General features: G+C 44.2%; 1 protein-coding gene across 1 annotated transcript in view; it reads left to right on the top strand.

Annotated features, from left to right (window-relative positions):
* The window catches only part of TRIP4 (thyroid hormone receptor interactor 4), a 68,827-nt gene that overhangs the window by 21,764 nt on the left and 30,355 nt on the right, over nt 1-16,708 (top strand). Inside the window, exons 6-8 of the mRNA XM_073618979.1 lie at nt 4,397-4,526; nt 4,621-4,836; nt 5,017-5,137. Of these exons, the coding sequence (XP_073475080.1) occupies nt 4,397-4,526; nt 4,621-4,836; nt 5,017-5,137 (467 nt within the window). The remainder of the gene's footprint in view (nt 1-4,396; nt 4,527-4,620; nt 4,837-5,016; nt 5,138-16,708) is intronic.

Here is a 16,708-nt window from a genome sequence, read left to right on the forward strand (position 1 = left end):
GATCCCGGTTCTCTGTGTGCCCTGAGCAATCGCGGAAGCCTGGCGGTGGTCGCGACCGCCAGGCACTCGCATCGGCTCAGTGGGCGAGAGCCTCTGGCAGCTTGCGCACACGCCCCCTAGTGGCCACACTGAAATCAGTTAGATCTTAAATAAATTAGATTTAGTGCAAGAGCCTGTTTATTTTCCTATCATTTTAATTAATTGTTCAAGTGCGTCTTCCTATTACTTATTTTGCCTAAATATCGAGTTGTATAGAGATTGGCCAATCTGATTGCATAGTGCATGACCATCTTAAGTGCCAAATTTGGAATGTAGATGTGCCATGACCCACTTGTCTTTTCCGAACGATATTTCCTGGGCATTATGCATTATAAGGCACATGAAAAAAACACCTTTTTTCAAGACATGCTAGATTGGTCAGGAATCTTCAATCTATGGCTCTCCAGCTGTTGCGGAACTATACATCCCATAAGGCATTGTAAAACTCTAACATTCATAGACATGACTAGACACGATGGGAATTGTAGTTCCTGAACAACTGGAGGGCCGTAGTTTGAAGACCCTTGTGTTAGACCATTATTATGCCTCCAGAATTGGAAGTGTGGCATCTAGCTAGCTAGCTATCTAAAGCAGGAAGAGTAGGTGTGTGTTTTGAGGCCAAATCATTTAGACATACACACATGACCCACACAAACACCACCACATGTAAAAATAAATCAAAAAGTATCTTAATTTGCAAGGATCATCTCTTCCTCGGAGAACAGTGAACGGGCATGGTGGTGGGATGAAATTAGCAGCAGTACAAGCAACTTCCTGGAGGGGCGTGATGTCGTTCCTGTGTGCTGGCCACCACTTCCGGGAACCAAATATGCGCCACAGATATATACCTCCGCGCACACAGCAATTGCACATCTTGCATACACAGCGGTCACGCATCTAGCTGCAGGAACCCAATTTTTATGGAAATTAATAGTAAAGCAGATGCAGATTTCTAGGACTAGGCTAACAAATGTTTATAGTGAAAGGCAACTGGTGTTTTCTATTAAACAAGGTCTAAATGGGCCATTGACATGCATCACAGTTGAACTTAGGAAAGTGTCTTTGCAAAGTTAAACTAAATTAAATCCTTTCTTATTTTTGCTTGGGGATAGAGTGCAGAGGGATTGGAAGTCTTGTCAGATTTTTGGATGTCTGCACCCCGATAGGGTGAAGATGCCTCCCAAATTTTGCTAGTTTCTCCTTTATTTTATTCACTTCCTGTCACATAGCCAAACAGGAAGCGAGGGTAAAACCCTACCAATGTCTTTCCTTGGGGACACACAGATCAATCTAAATAGTTTCCCCATTAGATAAATTGCACTCTAGCATTTTGCTCTGTACACTGTAAAATGCATTACTTGGATTGGGCATGCATCTGCAAAACAAAAACACATAAAACACATAAAAATTTGCTACAAATTGTATTGGTCAACAAAACAGGACTTGGAAAAGAGCAAGGAAAGCAATAAACGCATGTATGTTAATTTGAGACACTAACAGAATATGGTTTTGAGGTCTGACCATTTTGCAGAGGAAATTAACAGGAGTTAAAAGGACTGCGCCCACAAACGGACATTCTCTTAAGGATTTAAACGTTTAGTAGTCACAACAGCTTGAGGAAGATTTTGCAAAATAATGCAGCACAGACAATTAAATCAAAGTGAAACTAACAACCTACAAACACAGATTGACAACATCAAAAATATTTCAGGGAAAAATACTTGCTCTAAAACACTTTGTATTTTGTTTATGTCTTTGCAAAAGAAAAAAAAAATACATGTGTTACAAACTCTATGGACACCCCAATGTACTCTCTTGCGCCACACACACACACACACACACACACACACACACACACACACACACACCATCAAGCATTCTGGCCTCTTTTCAGGGCAAGGTAAAGAATGCTATCTGCAAGCTTTATATAACATAGGTTTGTGTGTTAATGAGGCAATTGAAAACACGTGCACAGTCAGTGAAACACACAAAATGCAAGTTCACCCAATGTAGAGACATTACTTCAAAGTGGGTACACCTGTTAAAGATGTCCTTAAATTACTAACCCAAAAAACACACTCTCTAAGCATGCCCAGAAAAATCCAAATGCCTTTACAAACACAAAAAAGCACAAAAAAAACCCCAAAGTCCCTGAGCATGCCCAGAACAACCCAGATGCAACTAGCACAAAATAAGCCACCACCCTGTCCAAAATTAAGCACATCATCCAGTATGCAAAAAAATTACAGATGGGACAAACGCCACCCGGTCCAGGGGGGCAAACAAAGAGCCTAACATGGGCAAAAGTTATACAACAAATACCATTGCAGTCTATGGGAACTGACTTGTTAATTTTGCTGGTCCCCACTTGGCTGACTTATATTCCAGTTGTTGGCCTTAAAATGGGTATGGAGGCCCAGGTCCCACCCTAAGGGACATATATTAATGTCACAAATTTGGACAACCCCAAAACCGAAACACGGAGCTGTGCCTTTAAAAATGCAAAATTGCTTAAAAGCTAGTAACTTGGGTATTTTGGATAGGAGTATCCAAAATGCTGCTTCAAAGATGTACAGCTTTACAGAACTTACAAATCTACATTGCAGCTGCAAGATTTTAACCCAAAACAAAAAATAGCCTCTGCCCCCTCCCCCCCCCCCCCATACATACAAGGCAATTTGGGTCTGTCAAGGCTTTAAAATGAGAACCCCCCCCCCCACTGTGAAAAATACCACCACAAACTAAAAAAATATTGTGCCCCTCCCACACACTACCAAACCCCTAGCCAAACGCACAACAAGCCAGCCCATGAAAGGGGAGTGGATGCTTGAGGGCAGGAGGGGCTCGGGCACCCTAAAAGTCAACCACCTTGTTTCCATATTCAGGGGGTCAAGGACCTTTTCCACGCAACCCTAGGCTGGGGTTGTGGGGGCTGCAGACAGAGGGCTTTACGGAATGTGGAAAGCCCTTTTAAACTAGTGAGTACAAGGTGCATTGTAGTTGGTATTGGGCTGAGCCCAACATGCCCCAAAGGCAGCCAGCTATGTTGAGTGCGTGTGATCTTGTATGATTCAGGAGGGGGTTGGGCGATCGCTCTTCTCGCTCCTTTCCTAGCTGGCCCTGTTGTATGCTCTGAAAAAGCATGTGGTTTGGATTGGTGAAGGCTGCTAAGCCTTTTAAGAATGGAGTGGAGTGTTGAGTTCCCCTTTTTAAAAGCAAGTTAGCCCATGGAAATCCAAGGGATTAGAGGGGGGGGGAGACAAGCGCATTGGAGAATGGAGTGTGGAGTTCCCCTTTAAAAGCAAACGCTAGCCCAAGGAACTCATATGCATTAGAGTGGGAAGGTTAAATGCCCTTTTAGGAGGAGCGAGAGTCTTTTTACATAATTTTAACAAGATGCATGTCACATGTTGGCAACGTAACATGCTAACGTGACCTGTGTGCAAATCTGCTTATAAAAAATTCATAAAGGTGAACCAGCATAAAAAAAAAAAAAAAAAAAAAAAAAATTGTCAAGTTTAGAGGTGCGCCCGTTCAACCCATGCAATAGCATGTATGTTGCTTAACATTTACTACGATTTTGTCTGCGCAGTGAACAAACTTGTGTAAACGAGTGCAAGAGTCGCTTGCGCATGCGCACTGCTTACATCGATCTCACGCAGTTCTAAACATACTTGCGGGCACAGCAGGCTTTCTCGGAAAAAGTTACCTTCTCATACTATTTTGGGCATATTTTGTTACTTGGGCAGTTGCAGTTACTAAACTTCTTCACATCACCCCATAATATTGGCACCTCCATCTTCTGTCAATATTTAATTGGAGATGCCGTGCGCCATGTCCATAGTGGCGCACAGATTGCATTCTCCTGTGCGCCAAGATCGCTATAGTAAATGGGAGATTTGCGCTCTGTTACCGGTGCACCATTTCGTAAATATGGAAATGTGCGTTACGCCTCACCGTGCACCTCTACTGATGGGGCACGGCTTTCGTAAATCGCCCCCACTGTGTCTTTGCATGCAGGTGGCCTTCTTGGTAGAGGCAAGGCTTGGATTTTCATGTCAGAGCTACTAGCAAGGAGAACAGTGAGCCGCACCATAGTGACATCACCAAATATCATTAGAGGTAAGGGTCAGCAATGCCTTAGATCATACACTACAGATGTACAACTATGAATCTGTAGGTATATGGGGTACTTAGGCACTCTTACATACTAGAAAGTGCAGTGCTATTGTTGTTGTTGGAGGAATTTGCAGATAAAAAGCACATTTTTAGGGGACTGCTTAGGCATAATTAAGGTCTTATAAATGTTCCCTATAACATAGCAAACCACTTTTTGGATTTGGTTTTTCAATTCCAGTTTCTGATGTCTCTGTAAAGATGGATGGCTCTTCAAGTGATCTACTCCCACGTCAAGAAATGCGGATGAAGGAGGGTTTAGCAAGGGCTTTGCAGCATCGTGATAAGCTTCTGGAGTATGACAAGACTAGGTATTTGTTGCTTTTACAATATTCCTCTAAACACAGTAGAGGGAAAAAAACCCAGTTGGCCTTATTTTTTTCAATTTCTCTTGTTGTCTTGCAGTGTACGTCGCACACATGTGATTGATGATGAGTCGGATTACTTCTCCACTGATTCCAATCAGTGGTTGTCCATGGCAGAAAGGGAAGTCCTTCGTAAGAAGGAACAAGAGCTGCTAGAACTGCGTCATGCTTCCAGACTCTCTCGTAAAGTCACTATTGACTTTGCTGGCCGTAAGGTTTTTGAGGAAGGAGACCATCTCACTGAATATCACACACGGTAAAGAAAACTAGAATATATTACTGGGTTTTATGTGAACACCAAATGTTATCAAGTACCAAAGTGCGTGAGAGAGTTTTATATCAACAAATAATAATAGTTATTCACCTTCAACGATGCAGTGCTTATGTTCTAAAATACAATTCTCTATCTTACATACTGAATTTATTTTCTGGACAGATTTGATGAGACCGTACAGGCTGTTAACTCTGGGACAATAGTGAATCTAAAGAAGAATCCAGGAGATTATCGGTGTGATTCCAGTCTTCTGAATCCCCAACTGATGATGCCACCACCTGTGGTAAGCCACTGTATGGTATATTCAAAAGCTATTTCACTTTGCTGTTGCATGACACAGGTGTGGCATCTTTAACAGATTTGCTAATACACAAGCATGGTCAAATCTAAAAGTGTTGAGCCCTAGTATGGAAGTATTAGAAAACAAAAGGGAGCAATAGATGTTAGAATAAATTGTCCTTTAAAACCAAAAAACTGTAAAACCTTGGATTGAGAGTAACTTGGTTTAAGAGCGTTTTGCAATACAAGCACATTTTTAAAAAATGTTTTTTTTATTTAATAAATTTTGACTTGTTTAAACAAGCGATATCTTCATATAAGAGTAGCGTTATGTCACAACTGAGTATAAAAGAGAAGAGAGGTGCCTTTAAGTTTAGCAATATGGTTACATTTATTGAAGGTACAACATTTAGCAACTTACATTGTTTATGATTAAAAGAGGCACATCTAAGTATGCAGGCATCTGGGGAAAAGCTGTCCACATTGACTGTCCTCCACACTGCCATCAACATCATCCCTTCCACACTGGGCTTCATGAGCGCTTCAAGCCTTGCTTTCAGATCGCTGTACTGCAGGGTAGTCATCCCGGTCACGATTGCAGACTGACAGCGGTAAAAGCCGGCGGTGCGGAGGACGGTCTATGTGGACAGCTTTACCGCGGATGGCTGCATACTTGGGCCCCTTTTACATGTACGGATCTGTATTCAGCCATCCGCTTGCTCAGCTGGGATCGCTCCGTTGATCCCTACTGAGCCAGCGGATGACAAGTCTGTCTCTGCACACTGTGCAGGGACGGACCTGTCAGATCTCCACTCTCTTCTATGGGGGGGGATCGGATGATTACGGACTGCCTGTCCGTTTTCATCCGATCCGCCAGATGGATGAAAAATAGGGTTTCCATACGTCTGGATTTTGTGGATCGGGGCGGATCGAATGTCAGCCGTCACCGCTGACTTCTGTTGCTCCATAGAGATGTATGGAGCGACCGTTCAGATCCGCCTGTCAGTTTTTTTTCAGCGGATCTGAACGGTCCGCACGTGTGAAAGAGCCCTTATATGTGCCTCTTTTAATCATCAACCATGTGAGTTGCTAAATGTTGTACTTTCATTAAATGTAACCATATTGCTACACATAGAGGTGCCTCTCTTCTTTCTTATACTCTGTAGCTCCTGGTGGATTTTGCTTATAATCCCCTTGTGGAGGCTTCTATTTGTGGATGGACATTTTATAGTTACACAACCTATTACATTGCTTTAATATTTTTATATGGACTATAAACTGAGGGACTTATGAATAAATGGTTGAGGAACGTATCATCTGAGTTTTCATTATTTCTTATGGGGAAATTCACTTATTCACTGATATAAGAGTGCTTTGGATTACAAGCATGTTTCCGCAACGAATTATGCTCGCAATCCAAGGTATTACTGTAGTAAGCATCCTGCATGGGACATTATTGCCTGCAAAATATGAGCTCATGTATCAATTGTTTCAAAGGGGATTGTCAACTAGACCTGAAATTTCATTTTTGTGTGACTGTTGGAAAGTTAAATCACATGCTGTCCTGTAAGTTTTGGGGGAACGTCAGAGTCAAGACAACCCCATCAGCATTCCCAGTCCCTCTCCTTTGCAGCAGCATTACAAAACAATATGATGTGTAATGTTTTTTCTTTAAAATAAAGGTTCAGCCTATAGTAATTGGTTAATCCAGATGTTAAATCACATCTCAAAATAATCATGAGATTCATAAATGGATTCAAATTTTGTCAGAAATTGCATATTACTTCAGCTGCCTTTTATCCCTGTAGTTACACACTAATTGTTTAACACTTGGTTTACAGCTAACTTTTACTTGTGTAGTCTTCATATACTCTCTTTGAATTACTCAGCTTCTCAACAGATTTACATTATTTATTTTTTAAATTATATAGACATTGTGCGATTGTCTTGGTTTGATGAAATCGAACTCCAGGCAAGTAGATTTTAGTCATTACTGTTGTCTAAAAAGTTACTGCTAATGATGTGTATCCCACATCCAGAATCACTGGCTATTCTTGCATGGCATTAGCTATATTTTTCAGATAAATAAACGTAGATTTACAAGAATGGTAAGCGTTCCTTGATGGGGAATGCACCTCAGCAGTAATATTTTATTTTTCACAACAGTAATAACTAAAATCCATATGCCTATGTTCCTGCCTAAATAAAGAAGGCCATAGATGAGGGGTAGGCAACCTTTCAGAGTTGGAGATCTACCTGGACAACATAGAAGAGATCAAAGATCACAGGATGCTGCGCCCTTTGTCTTTAAAAAAAAAATAAAAATTACTGGCAAGCCCCCAATGATAAGTATAGACTGCATAAATAATACGTAAAAAAAAAAAAAAAAAAAAATCTTATAAAACTACTGTGATTGTAGAAATATAAATTTAGCCTACCTTAACATTTTAGCTTCAGCGAGAAACTCTGTATTTACTTTCATTCAGAATTTTTTTTTCATGTCTGGGGAAGAGTGGGTTACCCCCACAAGGCTGATGCTGGATTTCATCATGAAAGCAGAACGTCTGCAGGCTGATTTCTTCAACTAGTTTCAGGCCTGGCTATCTGCTCTGATTCCTGGCCAGTGTAAGTAGTATGTAGGGCAGTGTACAGAGGTCGGTAAGATGTAGAGCGGTGTCCAGGGGTCAGTGGGATGTAGAGCGGTGTCCAGGGGTCAGTGGGATGTAGAGCGGTGTCCAGGGGTCAGTGGGATGTAGAGCAGTGTCCAGGGGTCAGTGGGATGTAGAGCAGTGTCCAGGGGTCAGTGGGATGTAGAGCAGTGTCCAGGGGTCAGTGGGATGTAGAGCAGTGTCCGGGGGTCAGTGGGATGTAGAGCAGTGTCCGGGGGTCAGTGGGATGTAGAGCAGTGTCCGGGGGTCAGTGGGATGTAGAGCAGTGTCCGGGGGTCAGTGGGATGTAGAGCAGTGTCCGGGGGTCAGTGGGATGTAGAGCAGTGTCCGGGGGTCAGTGGGATGTAGAGCAGTGTCCGGGGGTCAGTGGGATGTAGAGCAGTGTCCGGGGGTCAGTGGGATGTAGAGCAGTGTCCGGGGGTCAGTGGGATGTAGAGCAGGGTCCGGGGGTCAGTGGGATGTAGAGCAGGGTCCGGGGGTCAGTGGGATGTAGAGCAGGGTCCGGGGGTCAGTGGGATGTAGAGCAGGGTCCGGGGGTCAGTGGGATGTAGAGCAGGGTCCGGGGGTCAGTGGGATGTAGAGCAGGGTCCGGGGGTCAGTGGGATGTAGAGCAGGGTCCGGGGGTCAGTGGGATGTAGAGCAGGGTCCGGGGGTCAGTGGGATGTAGAGCAGGGTCCGGGGGTCAGTGGGATGTAGAGCAGGGTCCGGGGGTCAGTGGGATGTAGAGCAGGGTCCAGGGGTCAGTGGGATGTAGAGCAGGGTCCAGGGGTTAGTGGGATGTAGGGGCATGTCCAAAGGTCAATAGAATGATTAGAAGTGTACAGAGGTCAGGAGGGTATGGTGCAAGGGGATCAGGAGGGCACGTTGCAGTAAGGTCAGAAGGGCATGGTACAGGGTGTGGGGGTCAGGTGGGCACGGTATTTGTGGGGGGGGGGGCAGGAGGGCATGCTACTAGGGGCTCAGTAGGGCAGAGTACAGGGGGTTCAAGAGGTTCCTGGAGGCTAAGGAGGGCAGAATACAGGGAGGGTCAGGAGGGTATGGTGCAGGGTTCAGGATGGCAGTGTATGGGGGGGGGGGGGTCAGGAGGGCATTGTGCAAGGAGGTTAGGAGGGTATAGTATTGAGGGGTCAGGTGGGCAAAAAGTTCTTTACTTATGCAGAGTGGCATGTTCTGATCCCTGTCGGCCCTCCCCTCGCATATCACCCGCAAGTGCTTTGGATGGTGCGGAGGTGCACGCTGCAGTCAGCGGACAAGCTTGGGCATGTTGGGTCACATGCCTAAATCCTTCCTGAGCTATTTTCGAGGCTTTCCCTGCCCCGCATTTGCATATATGCAAGGGGCAGGGACTGTCTCTGCAGGCTGGAATTGGTTGAGCATGCGCCTGCATGCTCTAAAGCTGTGGGGCGAAACACACAGGGTTAGCAGCCTGGGGATCTGTTCGCGATCCACCTGTCACTTGCATCACAATCGACAGGTTGCCAATCCCAGCCATAGATGATACGATTTTCTTTCCTTTCACCCTGGAAGCATTCCCTATACAACACAGTCAGTGTTGATGCGGGAATGCCTCCCACTGCACTATTGTATTCTGCCAGCAGGGGGCGTGGGGAGCTTTTCCAGCCGGCAGAATACAACCGTATATAGATAAATTTGACAGGCTGGTTGTACCTTAGTTTATCGAACTTCAGCCGGTTCCTGCTGAACTAGCCAAATTTCAGTCCATGTATGGCTGACTTAAGAACTGTTACTATGTTGCCTCACAGCCACCAAATTCAAACTTTCACTGATACTGACAAAGAACGATACTCTATTCTCAGTGGATGATGTGCAGCAACAATGGACATTTTTTGCATGATATCCAAGGGGATGAGGCCTAAATGTACTTGATGTTTGGCTTGTGTTTGGATCTGTCTGTTTTCAGCAGTATCCTGCAGCGAGGAAAAGGTAAGAGAAAAGCTTAGGAACTGCAAAGTCCACCTATGACTTTTCTTTCATATTAACATTGTAATGCCTTAAAGTCTCCTCTAGAAGGAGTTAAAATACATATACCCTTTCAATCTGTGCTACAAACAGCGTATGTCCTAGCAGCTGGAGGGGGGTTCTTTAGTTCTCTCCCCCCAATTGGGGAAACTGAGTCGCTGGTACAGGTACTGTAAAGGTACATTAAACATCATGTAAGCAGTGGGCAGTGTGACATTTCTCAGAAAACAGCACACTTATAATAGCCTCAGACTGCTAAAACCGCCAACATCGAGGGGTGCGGGGCCGCTTTCTTAAAAAGAAACATTTACTTCCATTTGTTTTTTTTATAGAAGGCCTTCTCTCCCCTCTGGTCTGCTGCAGCCTTCTCTCCTCCCTGGTCTGTGTCTTAGACCTGTAGCGTGCCGCGCGAGCTGTGTCTTACCTTGAAAGAGGAGGAGGAGGGCGGGTCGAGAAAATGGGGCGTGACTAAAGCGTACGGCAACGTGTGCGGACTCAGCGTCGTGAAGCACACGGCGCACAGGCAATCAGGTTTACACCTGAGAAGGGGGGGGGGTGATAAAAGCTGCTGATCTTATCACTATATGTGTCTACAGAGCAGCTGAAGGAGAGCTGCTACAGGACACAGGCGCGCTGGAGCATGTGAGAGGTGTACACAGGCATTTTCAGTACAGGAAAAGACAGTATTGTTTAGCATCAGTTTAATATGTACTGTCATTGTTTTTTTTCTTACTATTGCAGTAAATAGTACATTCTTAGAGTGCCTCTGCTTTTGTGCTTTGCACTATGGTCTTCATGGTTACTACTAAGGCACCAAAAGTTTCACCCCCAGGCGCTGGGAACTCCAGTCATGCCTCCACACTGTCATCCTCTCCGGAGATGCCTGACATGGCAAGCCAGGGTGAGTCTTTGGAACCGATTGGTGGTGCAACTGCTTTTCACACTTCAGCTCCTGTATACGTGACTGAAGATGCATTTTCCTCTGCCTTGCAAGGCTTAGAAGGAAGATTACCGGCTTTAATTGCATCCTCCATTCAGGATAGGAAGCGTGCTAGATCCCTCTCCCACTTCAAACCCTTTACCAAGGGAACAGTGCGGACAGGATGAGGTATTACCCTAAGACGATCGAGAGGAAGAGCAAACCGATCATTCCTCTGCAGAGGAAACAATTGATGATTCAGCTTCACAATCCAAAGTACAAATCCTTATGAAGATAGTTCGCTCTACTTTCATGCCACCCCTAACAGAGTCAGCTGAAAGTCCGGTTCCTTCTTCGGGTTGTTTGAAACCTTCACAACCTTTGCATGCATTTCCTGTCCCTGCATTACTAGAGAAGCTTATTTATGCCAAATGGGATCATCTGGATAAGCATTTTTTCCCTCCAAAGAGATTCTCAGCTCTCTATCCCATGGAGGAAAAATTCACCAAAAGATGGAAAGTTCCAACAGTTGACGCTGCGATTTCCAGTGTGAATAAGAGTTTGACTTGTCCAGTAGACAATGCGCAAATGCTTAAAGATCCAACAGATAAAAAGTTGGAAATCCTGATAAAATCCTCTTTTTCCTTGGCAGGGACTGTTGCTCAACCTGCAATCGCCACAATAGGCATCTGTCAGTCCTTAAAGGACCAGTTTTGCTATAGACGCTATGAAAGATTGTATTCACCAGGCGTCCTGCCTTGTGCTTGTGCTAATACACATGCGTAGAACCCTTTTGGTTAAAGAATTTGGCAGCCAAAGCACCTTGTAAAAAGCTTTTGACTACTTTCCCTTTTCATGGGGCGTGACTATTTGGCGATGATTTGGATAAATACATCCAATTTCTAGTGGAAAGAGTACTCTTTTGCCAGTCAAAGGAAAGTATAAACGTCCTTCATTTAAACCGACTTTTTCTCCTGCGCCAGGGGCATCCACCTTTAGGCAGTGGCGATGGCCTCCGCCGTCAGACTCTAGAGGAAGACCTCAGGGTCAGACCCAGGCTCAAAAGAAGTCCTGGGCCTGCAAATCTGCAAAGCAGAGCACTAAAGCCTCATCATGAAGAGGTGCCCCCTCACCACAGTGGGGGGAAGACTTCTGAAATACTCAGAAGTCTGGCAAAGGGAAATTCAGGACAGATGGGTTCTTTCCATAGTGTCTCTAGGATACAAACTAGAATTCGGGGAGTTTCCACCGTCTCGTTTTCTGAGATCAAAAGTTCCCAAGGATCCAGGGAAAAGACTATCCCTGTTTCAAGCACTAGACCGGTTATTGGCTCAAGGGGTGATCATACAGATTCCCACACGAGAGCAAGGTTCGGGGTTTTTATTCAAACCTGTTTACGGTACCAAAGCCAAATGGGGATGTCAGACCCATTCTAGATATAAGGAATCTAAATCGGTTCCTGAAGATCCGCTCCTTTCGCATGGAATCAATCAAGTCAGTAGTTTCCATCCTACAAGGAGGAGAACTTCTGGCGTCCATCAACATCAGATATGCATATCTGCATGTCCCTATATTCCCTGCTCACCAGAGGATTCTGCGTTTCGGAGTAGAACAGCATCACTTTTGGTTTGTAGCCGTTCCCTTCGGGCTAGCTACAGCACCCAGAGTGTTCACAAAAGTACTGGCCCCACCTCTAGCCAGGCTAAGGGCACAGGGCATAACAGTCTTGGCGTACCTAGACTATCTATTGTTAATAGGCCAGTCAGTGGCTCACTTGAAGCAAAGTGTACGCATTACAACCAGTTACCTGGAAAGTCTGGGTTGGATTCTCAACCTAGAGAAGTCTTCCTTGAAACTGCTAAGAAAGATGGAGTATTTGGGCCTGATCATAGACACAGCCCAAAAAAGGGTGTTTTTACCTCCGGCAAAGATCAGCTCCATACGAGAGCTGGTGCGGATGGTCAGGTCAAAAAGAGATCCCTCAAGTCGCCTTTGTATGAGGTTGTTGGGAAAGATGGTAGCTTCAATCGAAGCAGTTCCCTATGCACAGTTCCATTCGATACTGTTGCAAAACAGTATCCTGTCTGCTTGGAACAAAATGACCCAAGCTTTGGACTTGCAAATGCGGCTGTCCCCAAGTGTGTCCCAAAGCCTCAGTTGGTGGTTACTAACCCAAAATCTGCTGAAAGGAAAATCCTTCAGACCAATTATCTGGAAAGTAGTAACGACGGATGCCAGCCTCTCAGGCTGGGAAGCAGTACTAGAGAAAACGACTGTCCAGGGACAGTGGTCAAGATCCGAAAGAACCATGCCCACCAACATCCTAGAGAGTCTGGCTTTGAGAACCTGGACCTCCAGGTTAAAGAATTGTCCTGTCAGGATCCAGTCCAAAAATGCCACGGCTGTGGCCTATATCAATAACCAAGGGGGCACCAAGAGTCTCTCAGCTCAGAGAGAGGTGAACCATATTCTAACTTGGGCAGAAAAGAATGTCCCATGCCTATCAGCAGTTTTCATCCCAGGAGTAGAGAATTGGCAGGAGGACTACTTAAGTCGCCAGCAGTTATTCCCAGGGGAGTGGTCTCTTCACCCCGACGTCTTTCGGGCTATTTGCCAAAGATGGGGGACTCCGGACGTAGATCTTCAAGCGTCCAGATTCAACATGAAGTTAATCAACTTTGTGTCCAGGACAAGGGATCCATTCGCATGCGGAACAGATGCGTTGGTGACCCCATGCGATCAGTTCTCACAGATCTATGCATTCACCCCTATTCAGTTGCTGCCACAACGTCTTTGCAGGATCAAGCTGGAAAGAAAGCTGGTAATTCTGGTAGCACTAGCATGGCCCAGAAGGTCGTGGTATGCAGAAATCGTAAAGATGGCAGTGGAGCCTCCATGGCCCCTCCCACTAAGGCCAGACCTGTTTTCACAGGGGCCGATATTCCATCCTACTTTACGAACACTAAATTTTAATGGCCTGGCTATTGAGACCCACATTCTGAAGAAACGTGGGCTTTCCAGATCAGTTATCTCAACTTTGATTGATGCAAGAAAGCCAGCTTCCAGAACTATATATTATAGAGTTTGGAAGGCTTACATTTCCTGGTGTGAATCCAAGGGTTGGCACCCTCGGAGATATATCATAGGCAGAATTCTTGCCTTTCTACAATTGGGCGTAGAGATAAAGTTGGCCCTGAGTACTATTAAGGGCCAAGTCTCAGCCTTATCGATTTTTATTTCAAAGACAGCTTGCTACGCATTCTTTAGTCCGGGGTTTTATGCAAGAGGTGGTGTGGATTAAACCGCCGGTTAAAACACCCTTGAGTCCTTGGGACTTGAATTTAGTTTTGTCAGTGTTACATAAACAGCCATTTGAATTGATATACCATATTCCCTTAGTCCTTCTGACAAGGAAGCTGGTATTTTTGGTTGCTATATCCTAAGCAAGAAGGGTTTCGGAATTGGCAGCTCTTTCTTGTAAAGAGCCATATTTGATTATTCATGAGAACAGAGTGTTACACCCTCATCCAGGCTTTTTGCCAAAAGTAGTTTCAGGTTTTCACCTGAACCAAGACATTGTCCTGCTATCGTTTTTTTTCCAAAACCATGTTCCAGGGAAGAAAAGTCACTACATTGTCTTAATGTGGTGAGAGCAGTGGAAATCTATTTAAAGGCAACTGCTCAGATTCGTAAGCCTGATGTCTTATTTATTCTGCCAGAAGGTCCTAAGAAAGGACAGGCAGCGTCTAAATCCACTTTCACTAAGTGGATTCAGCAAGTTAATTATTCAAACTTATTTTTTAAAGGGTAACATTCCCCCTTTTCAAGTCAAGGCGCACGCTACCAGAGCGGTTAGTAGTGCTTGAGCAGTGCGTCACCAGACCTCCATGGCTCAGATCTGTAAGGCCGCAACTTGGTCTTCAGTGCATACATTCACAAAATGTAATTAAGTGGATGTAAGGAGGAATGAGGATATCAGCTTCGGGCGCAGTGTGCTGCAGGCAGCAGTATAAGTCCTCAGGTCTGGGGGTGCCCTATGGGTTGTGCCTCCCTCCCCTCAAATAGCATTTCTATGGAACGTCCCATTAAGTAATTACTTAAGGCTCTGTGTTCCATGATGTACGATAAAGAAAATAGGATGTTTATAACAGCTTACCTGTAAAATCCTTTTCTTGGAGTACATCGTGGGACACAGAGGTCCCTCCTCTCTTTTTATGGGGTTTAAGTATATTGGTTGGCTACAAAAACTGAGGTACTCCTGGAAGGAGGAGGGGTTATATAGGGGAGTCAACTTCCTGTATTGGGTATACCAGTGTCAACACCTGAAGGTGGCCCATAACCCATTTAAGTAATTACTTTAAGGCTCTGTGTTTCATGATGTACTCCAAGAAAAGGATTTTACAGATAAGCTGTTATAAAAAATGAAATTATCATATAGACGTGCAAACATATGCATGAAAAAGGTGTAATGCCAAATAACATTCATGAGGTAGATCCAGACTTTAGGACCCAGTAAGCAGGGAGTGCAAAGCCAAGCTTCAGGAAACCGTGAGCAGAAAGTGTTCCTCACAATAGCTCTTCCACCACACAAATACTCTCCCTCTTACCAAAAGATGTTGATCTTTAGTTATGGAGATCAAAAAGCACTCAATATGTGTATGCACTTTAGGAGCCTCTCCTGCAAGTCAATGCGGTCCTCTGCCATTCTAATCAACCAAACACTCAGGGGTTAATGGATAGCAGAATCATGCATATATCGAATATATTGTAAATGACCACATTTCAGCAAAGCACAAGCAAACACTTACAAGATGATGAGTACAGAGCAGCACAAGCAAAAATGCTGCCACACTATCCAAGTATAGCTGATATACAGATGATAACATCTCTGGCTAGCCACTGCATGACATGTTTCTCTGTCAACAAGCGTTCTTAAGGGAAATGGAGTTCCATTTCCCTTAAAAACGCTCATTCACAGTGAAACATGTTGGGTGGAGCTGACAGTACAGTTCTTTTAAACATTGTCATTCCCAGATAAAACTTCCAACTTCTCCTTTCTGTACACCAGATTGCATCTGCTTTAGAAAAGACATGACACTTGCAGGAAAGAAATTAAACTTTTTTAGAAATTGGGCACTAGTCAAACTCCCTAAAGCTTAACTCCACGTTTAATGTCCCTTTTTAAATAGTTTGTTTGGGCAAAGCTGGCCCAAACAAACAATCTAATACACTAACAGGTGAGAGGAGTCTGCTCACATAATTCGTAATAAAAAAAAATCTTTGCCATCCTGAAGCTTTCCTCCAACCACTTTGCATATTATTTTATATATACTGTGATTCTGTACTTGCCAAATATGTGGGCAGCTGAAGCTGGTAGGTGTGTGTGTATGTATGTGTATGTATATGTGTGTGTGTGTGTGTGTGTGTGTGTGTATATGTGTATATATATATATATATATATATATATATATATATATATATATATATATATATATTATTGTGTGTGTGTATATGGGAGAGAGAGAAATATAATATATATGGGGCGCTGTATACCATCAGTAGGACAGAACCTCTCGTTCCACTCTTGGAACACAATAGTTGGGCTGAGCACTGCTTAGCTATTCACTGGAAGCTTTATATTCTATGAATAAATACAATGCTTCTTCTGGCTGAGACAGGGAGCAGAAGATGGCACAATTTCCACCTCAGCCATTCAGAGGAAGCATTGTATTCATTGAATACAGAGCTTCCCATCAATGGCTGTGTAGTGCTCAGCCCAACTCGGTTTTGTTTCCGGAGTGGAACAGAGTCCCAACACAATGCTGTATATAGCTGATGGGCTACATACAAGTAATACCGTGCTCCCAGCAAGCGTACTTGTTCGTGGAGTAAATAGTTTGTTTGGGGCAGCTTGGCTCAAAGGGACAATAAACGTGGATTTAGACTTTTTGATTTGGCACAAAGGGTACGGCCAGTTAATTAAATGGGCTTATTGGTTTATTTTGCG

The sequence above is a fragment of the Aquarana catesbeiana genome, linkage group LG03, assembly GCF_042186555.1.
Source record: "Aquarana catesbeiana isolate 2022-GZ linkage group LG03, ASM4218655v1, whole genome shotgun sequence".
In the NCBI taxonomy this organism is placed as follows: Eukaryota; Metazoa; Chordata; class Amphibia; order Anura; family Ranidae; genus Aquarana; species Aquarana catesbeiana.